This window comes from Sinocyclocheilus rhinocerous, unplaced genomic scaffold (genome assembly GCF_001515625.1).
Source record: "Sinocyclocheilus rhinocerous isolate Xijiao unplaced genomic scaffold, SAMN03320098_v1.1 scaffold1373, whole genome shotgun sequence".
Lineage (NCBI taxonomy): Eukaryota > Metazoa > Chordata > Actinopteri > Cypriniformes > Cyprinidae > Sinocyclocheilus > Sinocyclocheilus rhinocerous.
Genome location: NW_015641107.1, coordinates 109,603 through 125,894, shown reverse-complemented (window position 1 = coordinate 125,894; position 16,292 = coordinate 109,603). Strand labels below are relative to the sequence as shown.

The window sequence follows — 16,292 nt, the reverse complement described above, 5'->3', positions numbered from 1 at the left end:
AATATATATTCAGTGGCATAAAATGGTCTTTAAAATGACAATAATATCGCTTATCGCAATTATTTCCGTGACAATATATCACACAACAAAAAGTTGTTATCGTGACAGGCCTAGTTGTATCTACTCAATCACATATCAGTTTGGCTGAATTACTAGTTAGGTCAAACAAAAAAAAACAAAAGCACTTAAACTTTAACTTGATTAATCATGCATTTTGGAAAACACTTTTTTTTCACAGTGTAAAACCGCTTTACACTGAACTCATATATTGGTAGAGCAGATTACAATAAGTTTATTCCAAGGCCTCTAGGCTGGACATACACATTTCGTTCATAATAATTAATGAATAAAGATTTGTTCATTAATATGCACTGAAAATTCCACCATAGCATCATGACAGTAACTCCGAACAACCCCGAAGAACAAAACTGCAGGCCCGTTTTTGCACCACAAAGTCAAATTGTTGGTTATATTTTCCAAAAAAAAATAAAAAAAATCTGTATGGTACTGTATAGACACAGTTGTATCTACTCAATCACATATCACTTTGGCTGAATTACTAGTTAGGTCAAACAAAAACAAAACAAAAACAAAAGCACTTAAACTAAACTCTGATTAATCATGCATTTTGGAAAACACTTTTTTCTCACAGTGTAAAACCGCTTTACACTGAAATCATATATTGATAGAGCAGATCACGATAAGTTTATTCCAAGGCCTCTAGGCTGGACATACACATTTCGTTCATAATAATTCATGAATAAAGATTTGTTCATTTATATGCACTGAAAATTCCACCATAGCATCATGACAGTAACTCCGTACAACCCCGAAGAACAAAACTACAGGCCTGTTTTTGCACCACAAAGTCAAATTGTTGGTTTTTATTCAGAATATCAACATTTCTCAACTCAAAATCAATGTGCTTATTTTCCATTCCATATTCGAGATAAACTGCACTAATGAAGTTTTTGAGTGTGTGGGACTCTGGAGCCTGAAGCTCAGAGGGGCTTGTGTGGGAGTTTTGAGCTGAAGTGTTAGAGATCGCGTTCATTGGCCCTCGTCTCTCAAGGAGGGCTGGAGGGGCTCATGGGCCCGTGGAGGGGTCGTGAAGAGGAGAGGATGTGGGAGATGCACACGCCTCGGAGGTCGAGGGTACGACAAAGACACAGGGAGCCGAACCACACGATTCTTTGAAAACAGGAGATCTCAGGGGGCTCGAGAGAACGCTTTAGTGCGACTGTCGACAAGTTTGTGTCTACGGAGGGCTTTCAACTCTGCGGTTACAAAGACTTGGAAAAAAGTTCATATCGTTCTGAAGTACAAAAGCTGTGTGAGAAGCTACAGGTGTCAGATCCACAATTTAATACAAGTGCATTTGAAGATCAAAACATGGTTAGTAGAATTACAAACATTAGAGTTGATCCTGCATGCAAATTAAAGGGATATTTCATGCAAAAATGAAACTTCTGCCACCATTTACTCACCACCATGTTGTTCCACGTACCTTACTCTACTTATAATTTTTAGACTTACGCAAATCAGCATATTAGATTGATCGTGTGACATTGAAGACTGGAGTAATGATGCTGAAAATACAGCTTTGCATCGCAGGAATAAAAATGAATAATTAAAAAAAATAAACATTTTTAAATATATTAAAACAGTTATTTTCAATTGCAATAATATTTCACAATATTACTGTTTTTACTGTATTCTGATCAATTAAGTGCTGCCTTGGTAAAGATAAGAGATTTCTTTCAAAAACATTTCAAATATATATTATTTTCAACCTATTGAACAATGTACTAGGCTACTCTATTTTATACATTGAAAGGTAACACCGGGGATCCAGCATGTCTTTAAAATGACAAAAAAAGGGAGACAGAAAACTATTAGGCAATTATTACAGTCACTTATAATATCACTTGTGCTTCCGCATTTTCAAACTGGCTGCCTTGATATTGGAAATTGCCTTGAAATTGGTGACTTTCACTGATGTCAAGTCTCACGTTGCATCTAAAGCCAGACAGCAGAAGGCATTTTCTCTGAATAATGAATTTTGGTCTGTTGATGACACACAAAAAAACAAAAGACAGCACACAACTTTCATGATTATTTTTTGAAGCTTTTTTTGTCCTTTTTGAGCTTACCAGCCCACATCCCCACTCTCATATGAGTTTGGAACACATGAGGGTTAGTAAATTACAAAATCGTCATTTCTGCTTGAACCATCCCATTTTCATGCAAATGTGATAAAGAACACATAATCAAAGCATTTTCAAGTATTATTTCCTCTGAAACACATCCACATTCATCTTCCCACAATCAGTATGTTCCCTGAGCAGTCAGAAAGTGTTCCAAAAGTTAGTTAAGGATTGTTTAATGGAGACATTGAAAATCGGTTTAGCAGCAGAGTCATTAAATAAACGGATTATTGCATGATTGTGTGTTAACTATCAAAAAGGGAAATGCAGCTCTATGCAAGAAAGAGGGCAACAGAGTAGCAGTCGTGTCCTCATTCAACTCCTGCACCTGTTAGACCTGCAAACAAAAATATTTCACACAAAACCAAGGATTGCATTCTTTCATGTCTTTCTTGAACATAGAGACTAAGTCTGAAAGACATTTCTAGCAGATCCACATAAAGCATTGGTCTCAAACTCAATTCCTGGAGGGCCACAGCTCTGCACAGTTCTGCTCCAACCCTAATCAAACACACCTGATCCAACTAATCAAGGTCTTCAGGATCACACTAGAAACTTCCAAGCAGATGTGATTTGGAGCTGGTTGGAGCTAAAGTCTGCAGAGCTGTGGCCCTCCAGGAATTGAGTTTGACACCACCGACATAAAGCGTACATGCTGGCACTCAGCGCCCCCTTGAGACCAAAACTGGAGTCATAAAGAAAGGTTCATGTATTTTTAGATTTTTCGAAAAAGTTTACAATAAATACTAAATCTATGCTGATATAAACAGCGGGAGGGATTTATTTGATCAAAGCATGAAGCAAGTTGAAGGACACATCCACATGGACATGGTGGATGGCTAACATAGTGTTTTTGCATCACACCTCAAGGTATAAAATATTAGTGATTTCTACAAGAGTGAAGTGCAGCTCTAGAGAGACGTCCTAAAGTCGGTAGTCCTGAGCATTTCAAAGAATGAACATTTTCACATCATTTACTCACCCCTCATGTCATTCCAAACCTGCCTGACTTACTTTCTTCAGTGGAACACAAAAGGAGAGGTTTAGCATAATGTTCATGTTGCTCTTTTCCACCCTGTGAAAGTGAATGGATGTTGTCAAGCACTAAAAATGGCAAAAGCATCTTAAAGGTGACAGTTAATTCATACAACTTGTGCAATATAAAGTCTTTTGAAGCCATTTGATTTTTGTTTTGTTTTTAACAAACACTGTAGTTTTTTTGCATGTCACATTTCTGCTCACGGTTGAAAATGTGGAATTGCAGGCAGCATTATTTTCAGCCAATATTTTGAATAAATTTTGATCTGTACCTCACCAAAAATCAAAATAATTGAAATATAGTGCACAAGTTGTATTGACTTCTGCTTTTTTGTCATTTTTGGAGAATGACAGCTTCTATTCAAATTCACTGAATTGCAAAAAAGCTGCAAGAACATTCTTAAATGTTCCATAAAAGTCATATGGGTTTGAAATGAAATGAGGGTAAGTAAATGATGACAACATTTTCACTTCTGATTCCTTAACAAGGAATTTAGAGCAGATGAGTTTCTGAAAGAAAGGCCTTCAAAGTTCTTCAGAAAGCATACATATTGAGAAGAGCCCAGAGGATTTCAGGAAAATGCTTTTCTGAGGTCCCGTGCAGTTTAATTAGAACAATACCGACAGACCATCATTGTCTAAAAAACACCAAGAATCGTCTCATCCCAGAGCCTTTCCTCCTCTGTCCTGTTGTCTTCTTGATTCATCTTCTCTTTTCCTTTTTTCCTCTCTTTTTTGTGTTTGTGTTTGCCATCTTTTGTTTCTGTCCTGACTTCTACTTGTTCCTCCATCTTTCCCTGTGGTTCCTCGTGCACTTCAATCTCTTGTTTGACCAAGAGTTCCGCTTCCTTTCGTCTCTTTGCATGCTGTCCATCCCCGTGCCTCCTACTTTTCTTGCTTGCTCTGCTTTTACCTATGCTTTCCTCGTCTTCACTAGAGCTCCTCTCTCTTTTTCTTCTCTCCTTCCATTTCTTTCTATCATCTTCTCCTTCTACACTTCCTCCCCTGTCTCCTTTCCGCCTCTTTTTCCTTTCACCCCGTTCCGTATCAGACCCTTCCTCCTGGTCTCTTCTGCTCTTCCCTCCCTTTTTCATCTTCCTCTTCCGTCTCCTCCTCTCTTTGCTGTCGTAACTGCTGCTGCTGTCACTACTGCTGCTAGTGTAAGAGGAGGAGTCTGAAAAAGAGGAGGAGCTAAATGACTCGGGGCTCCTTCCTCTTTTACACAGGTGACCAGGTGTGAAAGGAGGATGGACATGGGGCATATACCCCGGCCGATAGTGTGGGACAGGGCCTCTCATGCCAAAGCCAAATTGATTGACCTGAGACTGGAAGTGTGGGTGCCAGTGAGGTTGAGGGAAACCAGGAGGTGGAAAACGTGGAACCAGCTTGCCAGGATGAGGCATCTCTTCTGCTTTCTGTGGACCTTCTTTCACACTCTCATCCAGATCCTTGTTTGCTTGTCCTATGGTGCCCGGTCCTGCTTTGGGCTCCAGTCCCCGGGCCTTCTGCACCTGAATGTAGTCAGCCAGCTCATCCTGGAAGGAGTCGTACACTTTCTTCTGAGATTTGCACAGTTCCATAACTTTCTTCTCTCTAAGGGCAAAGATAAATGACATTTCACTGATTTGGATGGTTAATAACAAGCAGCTTAAGATAAAAGTAGTTGCATGTAAACAAGTGATTGGCAATATGAGTTTTCCAACAAATTGGTGAGGAAACAATTTTCACTCAGAAATTGCTAGGAAGTTTCACAAAAAAATACAAAGAAATGGCATGTAACATGCTGAAATCAGAAAACTAAAATGGTATTTTCTTGTAAAATATATTCCCATCTTTTCATTTACAACTTTAAAATGTCTTTTTTTTACAGTGTACGCAAATATGCAAAATGCAGAAATAATTGTACTATGTATAAACATTTATTTTAAAGAAGATGAACTCAAATTTCACCTAAAGTCAACAGGAAATTCATCCATTTGCCACAAAAATTTCTCTAATCTTATACATTTGCACAAAAATAATATTTTATATGAAATAGAAAAAAATATATTAAAAAGAAGAATCTATGGTTGGATTTTGTCAATGAATACATATTTAGAACGTAAACAAGATTCATTCTGATTTCCCATTGACTTTAAAATATTTGAAAGCAAACAACGTTGGTTATCAGCCAATATTGATAATCTAAAAATGTCAAATAATTGCTGACTAAGCAGCCTGGCCTATATATCAACCTAATGCTAATGTAAACTTAAGTTCTATCTTCTAAAACAAGACCCAAATCCAAGTGGCTGTAACAAAAACGGCATCAGATAAAATAACCAATGAGAGCGACGTCACTCACTTGACAATGTGTTTGTTTCCCTGCATGTGTGCCTGGTACATCTCTATTGAGCTGAGCGTCAGACAACAAATCGGGCAAGTCAGCGAGCTCACTGAATGTGTGTGAGAGAGAAAAACAAAATAGTCCAAGAAAGAGGGTATAATGATAAGGAAAAGGAAAACTTGAAATCGCATCATATGACCCCTTTAAGTTCTTCAAATATCAGTGGACGACCACTGAGTACAACAATACTTCTGTTTACATTAATGGATTACATGTGACATCCTAAAATTATGATATTTTATATACTTTATATAATTATTACATTTAATTAAATATAATTAATAAAATCATCATAAATATTATTGAATAAAAAATTGTAATGAATTGTAATATTACTAAATTGGCCAATGTAGATGTATATTAGCGTATACCATGTTCTGACTGTTCCCCCATCTGGTCCAGCATCTCTTGCCGGGCCTGGCTCCGCTGATGCTTCCGGCCACTGTAGTGCTGCTGGGCGACCAGAGGGTTGTTAAAGGAAGCGCTGCACAGCGTACAATACTTGTTGGGGTCACTGAGATCAACCTCTTGATCGCCCGAGCCAGAAGTGTTCTGCTCCTGACTGATCTGATTCTGCACAGCAGCCTCTGATGGGAGGACAACAGGAGTTGTGGATTCTAGGACGGGCGCTGAAAGTTGAATATAACAAAATAGAGTTATGACAGGTTTTGCCCACAATGGTGAAGTCTCAAATTTAACAGGTTCCAGATTGATTTTACTCACCTTCAGGTGGCGGAGGATTTGTTTTTCTCATATTCTTGGCATGAACTTTGCCCTCATAGTGCGACTTGGCCACAGTTGGAGAGCTGAATACCATGTTGCACAGCTCGCAGAACTTCTCTGCAGACAGACCTCTCTGAAGCACAACATGAAGTATTAAAGTGCCACTATTATGGATTTATGAAAATTACCTTTCATGCAGTGTCTAACACAGCTCTAAGTGAATTAAAACATCCTGCAAAATTTCAAATCTGAAAGTGCACCGTGTATAAAGTTATAGTCACTCAAAAGAAAGAGTCGACTCTGAATCATTGAAACGAGTCGTTTTTAAAACGAATCCCAAGCTATTTCATGTTGACGTCAACATGAAACATTAGCATATTGCCCGCCCACTTGTTGGTCTTTTCCAGTTGGTCTGAATGAAAATGCAAATTCATTCTTTGCCACTAGGTGCGGCTTTAGGAGCGGTAAAAATAGTGGTTTCCCCGGTAACGGCTGTTACTAACTAACTAATACACTGCTTAAAACTATAATTGTACAGAATGTGTAGTTTTACTAGTTTACTAGCTAATAAAAAAACTTGTAATCGTTCAAAAATTAAATTGTTCAAAAGTGTTCAATGTTGTATATAAAAATAGTTATTATTATTTTAACATTATATTATGCATTTATATTATTTTACACTAAATTAACATATAAAATATATTTTTGCTGAGATTTGATGTAGTGGCACAATTTTGCATCGTGATTACGTAACGACGTCATCGCGCAATGACATCACAACGTCATTTAGCAACTTTTAGCAACAAATCGACTTTCCTTTAGCAACTTCCCCTGAAAATTAGTTGGCAACACTGCTTACAAACGCTGCTTTATTATCAGGCATTACAGGCATGATGAAATGAAAATGAGACCAATCACCGCAGATTAGGAGGGGTTTGGTCACGGAAAGGAGGGGTTTGGAAAAATGAATCGTTGAGCGAATTGTTTGGTAGTTGAGCAAGTAAGGTAAAAACAAATGCATATTATAAGACAATGAAAGTGTTTTTTGACCTTGCATGCATGTCAACCTGTTGTTGGGGACTGCCAAAACCAAAATATGAACCTTTCATTACCCATAATAGGGGCACTTTAAATACTGACACACACTTAAAAGCAATATATGCATATTCTGTATGATGTGTTACATACCAAAAGGCCTCCACAATCTTGGCTCAGCTTATTTATTTTAGCTTTCTTGCTCTGTAGGTACATCCTGACTCTTTGTGCATGCTTTTTCCCCTGGCAACATAGAAACCAACGTTAGAAATATGACTGCAGCCTTTTGAGGTTGCCTGAAAAAACTTGATACAGTTGCATGAAAAACAACCTCACAAACCTCATAATGAGAAACTCTCTGGGACTCGTAAAGCAGGGTTGCTTCACAGATGTGACAGAAGTTATCGGTCAACAGGCCTTTGAGAAGATCACTGTCACCCTGAGACCCTGCAGAAAAATCAGACAGTAAAAGGAAAAATAATGTAAAATAATGCTTACTGTTTGAAATAATCTTAACATAATTTTGTGTAAGGTAGTTTATGTGGTTTGTATAAACTTTTTTTTTTTTTTTTACAAATCAGATTTTCACAGAGCATGATTTATGATAAGAAATAGATTTCAGGCACTATGTGAGGCTTTCAGTAACACTAGTCAACAAGAAACAGACAGTACTGTACTATCTTATCTCTAAGAAATATCAGTAGCATAATTAAGCAGTAAATACATTTTGTTCAAGAATTCAGTCCTATATATCACTGGACTGAACTAAATGTGACAATTTACACACAAATGGTTTTACAGGTGATTTACAGAGAAATTTATTCTGCTTAAATTTCATGAATGAGGCCCAATGTGTGCATGCAAAGCATACTAGTAATAATGTATCAGGTTGTTGTGGTGCAAGACTAGTATAACAAGTAAAAAAAAAAAAACTATTTTAACAGATTTAAGGATACATTGACAACTATTTTCATGTTATTCCTGATTACTAATAATTGACCAATATTAAAAATATGTTATAAAAACAATTGCAGTTAAAGACCAATAGTTTTAAATGTTACAACTGAATCTAGGCATTGGTACATCATAATGTCAATCAAAAAAATCTAAATTATTTCAACTGATTCAAACTAAAAAAATCAATAATAATATTAGCCCAATAAATGACATGGTCTTGATGCTGTGCATAGCTATATAGACAATTTGTGCATGCTGTGGATTCTTTTGGCATTATTTAAATGAATGCCATGCTGCAATGTACATATATTAAAAATGAAACAGCGATGTTCATGTTATTGTAAAACGTGTCAAACTTACTTGAATTCCACGTCTATTATTTGCATAAAAAGTTTCAATTCGGTAAGGCTGTTTGTTCCTGAATGTTTCATTGTACTATCAGCTCAAACAATCTAGACACCAATATGTTAAAAGTTTGTGGTTACTAAAATTGCATAAAAACATAACTAAATTTGCATTTATTAAGGTCAACTTGTTTGTACTGCTGTCTAAAAGAACATATACATCAATCCCTATATAATGTGATAAAAAATTTTTTTAAATAAAATGACATTAGTTAGAAATAAAAATAAACAACTTAAAACGCACTAAAACGTTCTGAAATGTCACAAACGAGTTGTTACTTCCCGTAACACTGGCAATGGTGGATTAATATGAGGCTAAAAATGCATTCGGTACCTGGCTACGTTGTTACTTAATCGGCGAATTAATCGATTTTCAGGATGGTATGATTCATTAAAACCACGTTTTGGGTCTTAACGTGTATTTTCAGCCGATGTATGGTGACAATCGACTTACAAACACACCAGATATTTTAAAAAGGTATTTTTTTCTTGTGGTGGTTGTTTAAAGTGAATGATGGATACTAATATTTAGCCTAGCCTAGCTTGTTGGCTTGCTAAGCTTTATTACCACCCATGAATCCATCTCAAACACAAGCATTCGATGCAAATAAATTCCACATGGCTGCATTTTTGAAGTTTTTTGAAGGGTTTCAACTGATAGACTCACCTTCTTCAACCTGAGAAATATTGGTGTTAGTGTTTTGTACTGTTTCTGGATTGATATCGTCTGTATTTTTGGTTTTGTCTGTTTCCGCACACTGCGGAGAACACGATACACTAGCTTCAAGCTCGGACATTTTTTATACCTGGAAATAAATCAAAACTGTAGCTGATTAGGCTAAAAATGCCAAAGAGCTCTACATGGCAATGGCTAAGATACGAAGGGAGGTGATATGCGCATGCGCAGTAGGATCACATTTCTTTACGTGCCAGCCACAGAATTAAGCAGATGCTTACTGCCATCATCTGGTGTTTTTATGTTATTGTCCTAGTAAATTAAAACCCTAAAGATAAATATCTGTTGCTGTATGAAGCAAATTGTAAATACAATGGTAAGCAGTTCCTGATAAAAAAATATATATATATTGATAATACTATAAAATTATAATGAAGTAAAATTATAATGAATTATAATGAAGTAAAAACTCATTCAAACAGTGTCATTCAAACATTCAATCTTTCTTTCATTTTGGTGGTTTAACAGTCAGCTAACTTTACAATTTATGGTAACCAATAAATAAAATAGGCCTATAGTTTAATATGTATTTGTTAAACATATAGTAGTTTGGATTTGTACAAACTGTCTTCACCTGCATCAGAAATTAATTCAACTTGGTAAATTACTAACATCACAGTTTTATTCCATCAGTCTGAGAAATAGGTGAAATGTTGTGAATTTCTTATTGTACATTAACTGAAGACAAATGTGAACTGGCCCAAAAATAGAGATACATAACTACAGTTCTGGATCACTGAAGACATCAGCGACAGTCCTCATCAAAAAGACATACATTTCCTCTAATAAAATGGATTAGTGTATCACACAAGATTAACAAAGACCAAGAAATTTGCTGAAATCTAATAAAATAGTAACATTTAATTTTCTAGCAAAACAAAAAACAAACAAATATTATTTTCTGTTAAATTAGATACAGTACAGTATGAATGCATTATTCATGTAAACATATCATTTTGTGGAGTGTCTTTTAAAAAGAGTCTGCCCAAACATTTAGAATAACAGTGAGTTATGAGACTCCTTCTCCTTTCCCTTCGAATCACTAGAGCCATGTAACAGAAGGTGGCAGTGAGGAGGACAGTTAGGAGAATCAACAAGCCAATCCATGCTGCAGGACACAAGCCCTTCCTGATGCCCACAGGTTCCTCTGGAAGAAGACTGCTCACACTGAGTATATAACCCAGAGCCCAGCCCACAGACGCCTCACCTGCCTGTAACATAGAGATTGAAAGTGAGGTTTTGTGTTTTTGCATACCCCACATTCACACAATTTGCATTTTATTCAGCAGAAAACTGTAAAAATGATTTGTCAATTAAGGTGGTTCTGTGATGTACAAGCATATGAGTACCATTTTGATAAACTCCCCTTTTTCTGAAAAGCAACATTTAGGAAAAAAGCGCTCATCAAAGTTAAAACCCCTAAGCATTAGCACCTGTATATACACTGCAACTGCACAATAATCCTTCAGGTATTTTTTCAAGTCAGGAGCTTTCTTGGTCATCTATAATGAACAGAAGATATGGATATGAATTTTAAAGATTTACAGATGCAAGAGATGCAATGCAGCATGTTAGACAGTGTGGACACATTTTTAATACAAAAATAGCGTCTATATATATATATATATATATACGAGGTATTATTGAATTGTGATGCACAGTATCATACTTCAACCAGCTAGGCCAGGATCTGGCGCAGAGCCTCTTCTTTACCATAACACAGGTAACTATGCGTGTAGAGGGAATTCTCCTGCCCATAGAGGCGTAAGGTCATGCGGTTCAACTCGTTCATTAAGCATTAAGATGCATTAAGATGACGTAAAACCAAAAAGCACCTGCAAAAACCTTTTCTAAGAACTAACTTCTCTTTTCTAATTTGATAAACTGGTCCCAATGTAATTTAATTTTAGTAAATGTAAGTCAGTTCCCCTGAGGTATATTTATTTATTCACATTTTTTTTATTATTGTATTGTATTTTTTTTATTTTTTATTTGCTAAATATTTCACTATTTTACTGGAGAAAATATTAAGCAATTTAAAACGTATGCAGAGTGAAAAAGTTTTATATGCCAGAAAATACAGTATATTGTAGATAAATCAGGCTTTACCCTTCAAATCCTATTGAAACTGTGCATCTGAATCTGGATTGAAATATCTTGAAATAGCAAATATTGGTGTTTTTGTGTTTATCTGTATGTGAAATACCTTTATCATTAATCTGCCTGAAAAATGATTCTATTTCAGTAACATTAAACAGAATGTGAGACAGCCAGAAAGTGTTTTAAAATAGGACGTGTTCTTTAGTATCTTTCTCTTTTTATGTGGCCATTGTACGCATAAAATGATAACATAGGTGGAAAAAACACACTCACTTCCGAAGTCTCATGCCAGCAGTAGCTCCTAGATACACAGTGGTGCAGTGATGTCTGTCTGGGGGAATGTCCCGCTTGGCCTGCTTCAAGCACGCCTCAAGGCTGTGGCCTGCTGCACCCTGCTGCCCAGCATAACTAGAAATTCCTCCTCCTGCACAAAGAACCACAAGACATAATAATTACATAGAAATAGTAATCTATTTATTTATTTACTTATTATTTTTTAGAACTTTTAATATTATTTTATTATTTATTTTACTAAAAATGTTACTATCTTCGAAATCTTAAACAAACATTATGCCAGAAAATATATTGTAGATAAATCAGGCTTTGCCCTTCAAATTCTATATATATATATATATTTTTTTTTTTTCGCTTAAGATGTTTATCTATATAGAAAATATCTCTACCATTAATCTGCCTGAAAATGTTAAATATTTCAGCAAGTCTTTTGACCTTTGACATGACACTCGCTATGCTGGGTGACCACACCTGTGCCATTTAACTTGTCCGCCGGCCATCTGTAGATGTACAAGGCAGTGTGTGAGGAGCCAGCATCCAGCACAATCCCATACAGCAATGGGAGAGAGAGACAACAACAACAACAACAACAACAAAAACGTTCAAATAATCCATGGTCAAATCCATGTTCAATGTGAATGCGATTAGAATGTATTGTCCTCTGTTTTTATACCAAACAGAACTGAAAGTTTTGGTCAAATTTCTAATTTCCATCATACAATAAGAACATAGCAGATGCTTTGACAGTGATTTATTCACAGAAACCACTGTAACCACATATTTTGAGATAACAATTTCCAGTACAATTACTTCTAAGATTTTGTACATATTGTGTGTTTCCATGACTTGTTACACAGTTAATTACCCACGGCTCCCAGGGGTTAACATGTACCTGTTGCCCGATGACACACTCCTGGAGATGCAATTCCCGGAAGTATCTGACATAACAAACTATCCTGAGTCTGCATCTTCATTTGTTTCAGGGTTCCCAACAGGAACAAAATGACCTTTCTCTATGTTTACCTTGTAAAGGCTCACTTCCCCACAGCTACAAAACTGACTGAATATACTATACTTTTTTATTATGCACTTTCAGATGCTAATTTTTATATGTGGTTCAGGATGTGGCCTTCAGCTTTGATGTTGCTGTCTGTAACCCAATGATTAAATATGGATTCTTAAGTGTCTGAGGCAGGGCTGAATGTGAAAGCACATACATGTAATGCACTATTCCTGACAAAGAGCGATTAATTAAATATTATTCAGCTGTGCGCAACGTAGTGTGTGCTTAAAACATGTTTTTGTGACCATTCAATGTTTTCAGGTTTTTTATTTGTCCACAAAAACAATACAATTCCTCTTTGTATCAACTGCCAAAATCGTCCCTCCCATTAATCAGGATACACTGTGTAAAATGCAAGTTAACCTACAGAAGAAATAAAGACAGATAGAGAGCAAGATAGAGAGCGAAAGAGAGAGAGAACACAAAAGAAATAATTTAACATTTTAAGCAGGACACAGAAGTACGTACCATGTACTCCGGTGGCTCTCTTATTTCATGTATAGATACAGTCAGGAGTAGAATAGACACGATTCCAAACAGAAAGAGCGCTGCTGAGACAACAAACTTAACAAACTGATTATCCATCAGTAAAGTTGGGGTTTGCCTGGTGCAATTGATAGTGAAGGACCAAGGGCAACCCCAACAAGAGTACAAACTTCTCCTGTACACAGAAGCCCCTCTGATAGAAAGAGTTAGTAACAGTAAAACCATTTCTTTTACAGTCTACAGTAAATAATGATAATAAAATTCTCCAAGAATTGACTGCTTCAGTTTGAGTTTGCTTAAAGAGTTTCTTTAGAATAATAAGAAATACCAATTTTGCAAGTGTACATGTTTTATTATTATAAAGACTATTTGGAAATACACATAGATGTAGAATAGCTGTTGTTGTAATAATTGTTGTAAAATCGATTGTTAGTAGAACCACAATATGTCCTGCACTAATTATGACCTTTTTGTAGAATGAGGGAGTGTTCCAAACATTCCAGAATCTTCTTCTGTCATCTTTTTAAAATGTGACTCCTAAAGGTGTGTCCACTGGTGCAGCTGACTAATCTAGAGTCATTCTTGAAGAACTAATGTGATGGAGACCAATTTTATATACAAGGTTTTGCCTCATTCAGTGTCCCCTGCCTCTATTCAAAAGCTGACACAGACAGCATGCTCTGAATAGGATAATTCCTGCCAAGAGCAGAGGCACTTTGCATAAACAGGACTGCTTTGTATCCACAATGCACTACTCTACATGTGGTAAGAATTTCCTTTTTGGTTGGGAAAAGGGAGGACTGTGAGGAAAAGAAATTAAGAAATGTATGACATCATCCACATTTTGATTAGTTACTGTGCACTTGATGAACGGGGCAGTAATGCTTATTTTATGACAAAACAGAATTACTAAATTAAGGCCAAACATCATCTTAAATTCTTAGATTTTAAATTGAACAAGGTTTCAAATATATGGCAAAGGTTATGTTTCTGTCAGGAAAACTATCGTCAAAGATGATTGACAATTAGCATACAGTTTGGATTGGCGGTATGGTTCTGTTCTGGGTAAGAGTACACATTTTAGAATTAGTCTGATTCAAAGGATAATCAGAAGGCTGAATCCTGACTGACAGAGGAGGATCTGGGGATGGAGAAGGGTAATTAGCTATTGAGCAATCTGAAAACTGCTGATAATACTGAGGGACCTTATATATAAATGCTTAGATAGGTGTCTTATTCCTATAGGCAGATGGGGATCAGCTGAGAGTCAGCTGATGCAAGCTTGACTAACGTGACCTGCCAGAACTAACGCTACGCTTGATTTTTGATTTAGTGTTTACAATACAGTCAGTTCAATAAAAGCATGTACTGAGTAATATGACTGAGTGATAGGAGTTTGTATTAGCTTGAAAGGAGAAATGAAAACATTTACCAAGAAACACTCACGATTTAAAGAATCACAAGCACACAAAGCTTGAACAAGAACCGCTTTTATGAACAGTATTAACTACATTTCAAGCTTCACTAGATAAAGATGAACAATTTTAAATAGATAGATAAATTCAGTGACTCTGCGAATTAAAATAGGCACAATTTTCAAGACCATGTAATGACAAACCTAGGAAGTCATTTGAATAAATACAAAACTAAAAGTTCAGGAACTGAGTAACCTGACAGTGTGAATAATTTCATTTTAATATCATCACACATCCACTGAAAAATCTCACACTGGAGATTTTCAGTGTTATTTCAGTACATCAAACAAAAAACACAGCAGCATAAAACATAAATGCATCCCAGATGGGTGCACCAAATATTAAAACAAAAACAATCAAATGTGTAACATCTCAGTCCTGCCAGTCCAGCTCTGGCGTAGTGTTTTGAAATACTGGGAGAACAGACTCTTCATGTTGACACAGGTGCCAGACCATAATACAATAATAATTTAGCAGTAGAAGCAGCATCATGACAACCAAGGCCAAAATGACCAGAAGGGCCACCACAAGTCTCTTTCTGGTGCAAAATGGGTGAGATGACCAGTGCTCACTTTGGGAACCTTCCTCCAGTGAGTGTTTAGGCCTGAAGTGTGTGGACAGGCAGTGTTTAATCCAGGTCCCAGCAGGAGCAACAGGTGAAAATAAGCATGCATCTCTCTCCCCCATCGTCGCAGAAAGAAGAAGCTTCTTGACCACAGAGCAACTGTCACTACCACCTGCCAGCCAGTGTCTGAAAATAGAAACATACAGTGGTCATATGGATTAAGCAGTCTAGTGCAAGTAATAGCAACAACAGCTAATTAAATCTTATCCCAAAAAACAACTATAAAATATTTTTGTAGTCTGGTTTCTTTAATAAAATAATAAATAAGTTACACACACACACAGTATATATATGAACTCTTTTATTATTTATAGAAACCAGGGGGGTATTCCAGAAAGCAAGGTTAACTTACACTAACATATATCCTGAACTCTGCGCAAAGCTGACCTCATACGTAATTCCCCCGGAACTGCTTCCGTTTTACAACAGTGAGCGCAAGCTAGATTCAAGTGATTATTACGTTTTGAATATGGATATTTTTCTTACAAAAACGCATCGATTCGCAACAGGAGGCCTTTGTTCACCCCCCGGAGCCGTGTGAGACACTTTTTTTTGTGGAAGGGTGCTTTTTATTTCACATATTTTGGACAGAATGAATGCAACACCCGCTGAGTACAACAATAGAGCTTGAAAGATCAAAGACAATTTTTAATATAACTCCGACTGGATTCGTCTGAAAGAAGAAAGTCATATACACCTAGGATGACTTGAGGGTGAGTAATTTATGGGCTAATTTTCATTTTTGGGTGAACTAACCCTTTAA

General features: G+C 36.4%; 2 protein-coding genes across 2 annotated transcripts; both read right to left on the bottom strand.

The window, feature by feature from the left end:
* Nucleotides 1-2,791: 2,791 nt before the first annotated feature.
* zmat1 (zinc finger matrin-type 1) lies at nucleotides 2,792-9,648 on the bottom strand. The gene is made up of 7 exons (XM_016571146.1): nucleotides 9,418-9,648; nucleotides 7,730-7,836; nucleotides 7,543-7,632; nucleotides 6,355-6,487; nucleotides 6,003-6,260; nucleotides 5,590-5,680; nucleotides 2,792-4,838 (listed from the first exon to the last, which is right to left on the bottom strand). The coding sequence occupies exons 1-7, from the start codon at nucleotides 9,545-9,547 to the stop codon at nucleotides 3,884-3,886; spliced, it is 1,764 nt and encodes a 587-aa protein (XP_016426632.1). The 5' UTR covers nucleotides 9,548-9,648; the 3' UTR covers nucleotides 2,792-3,883.
* A 2,207-nt stretch (nucleotides 9,649-11,855) lies between these two features.
* On the bottom strand, nucleotides 11,856-13,528 carry LOC107754639 (ectonucleoside triphosphate diphosphohydrolase 2-like). The gene is made up of 3 exons (XM_016571178.1): nucleotides 13,414-13,528; nucleotides 12,316-12,435; nucleotides 11,856-12,010 (listed from the first exon to the last, which is right to left on the bottom strand). The coding sequence occupies exons 1-3, from the start codon at nucleotides 13,526-13,528 to the stop codon at nucleotides 11,856-11,858; spliced, it is 390 nt and encodes a 129-aa protein (XP_016426664.1).
* Nucleotides 13,529-16,292: the final 2,764 nt, after the last annotated feature.

Excerpts from the sequence above, each read along its gene's own strand:
- zmat1 (XM_016571146.1), bottom strand. The coding sequence starts at position 9,547 with ATGTCCGAGCTTGAAGCTAGTGTATCGTGTTCTCCGCAGTGTGCGGAA. Across the intron at positions 7,837-9,417 it reads TATTTCTCAGGTTGAAGAAG|GGTCTCAGGGTGACAGTGAT; the intron begins GTGAGTCTATCA and ends ATTTTTCTGCAG. Across the intron at positions 6,261-6,354 it reads AAATCCTCCGCCACCTGAAG|CGCCCGTCCTAGAATCCACA; the intron begins GTGAGTAAAATC and ends TTCAACTTTCAG.
- LOC107754639 (XM_016571178.1), bottom strand. The coding sequence starts at position 13,528 with ATGGATAATCAGTTTGTTAAGTTTGTTGTCTCAGCAGCGCTCTTTCTG. Across the intron at positions 12,436-13,413 it reads AAGAGAGCCACCGGAGTACA|TGTATGGGATTGTGCTGGAT; the intron begins TGGTACGTACTT and ends CTCTCCCATTGC. Across the intron at positions 12,011-12,315 it reads TAGCGAGTGTCATGTCAAAG|GAGGAGGAATTTCTAGTTAT; the intron begins GTCAAAAGACTT and ends TTCTTTGTGCAG.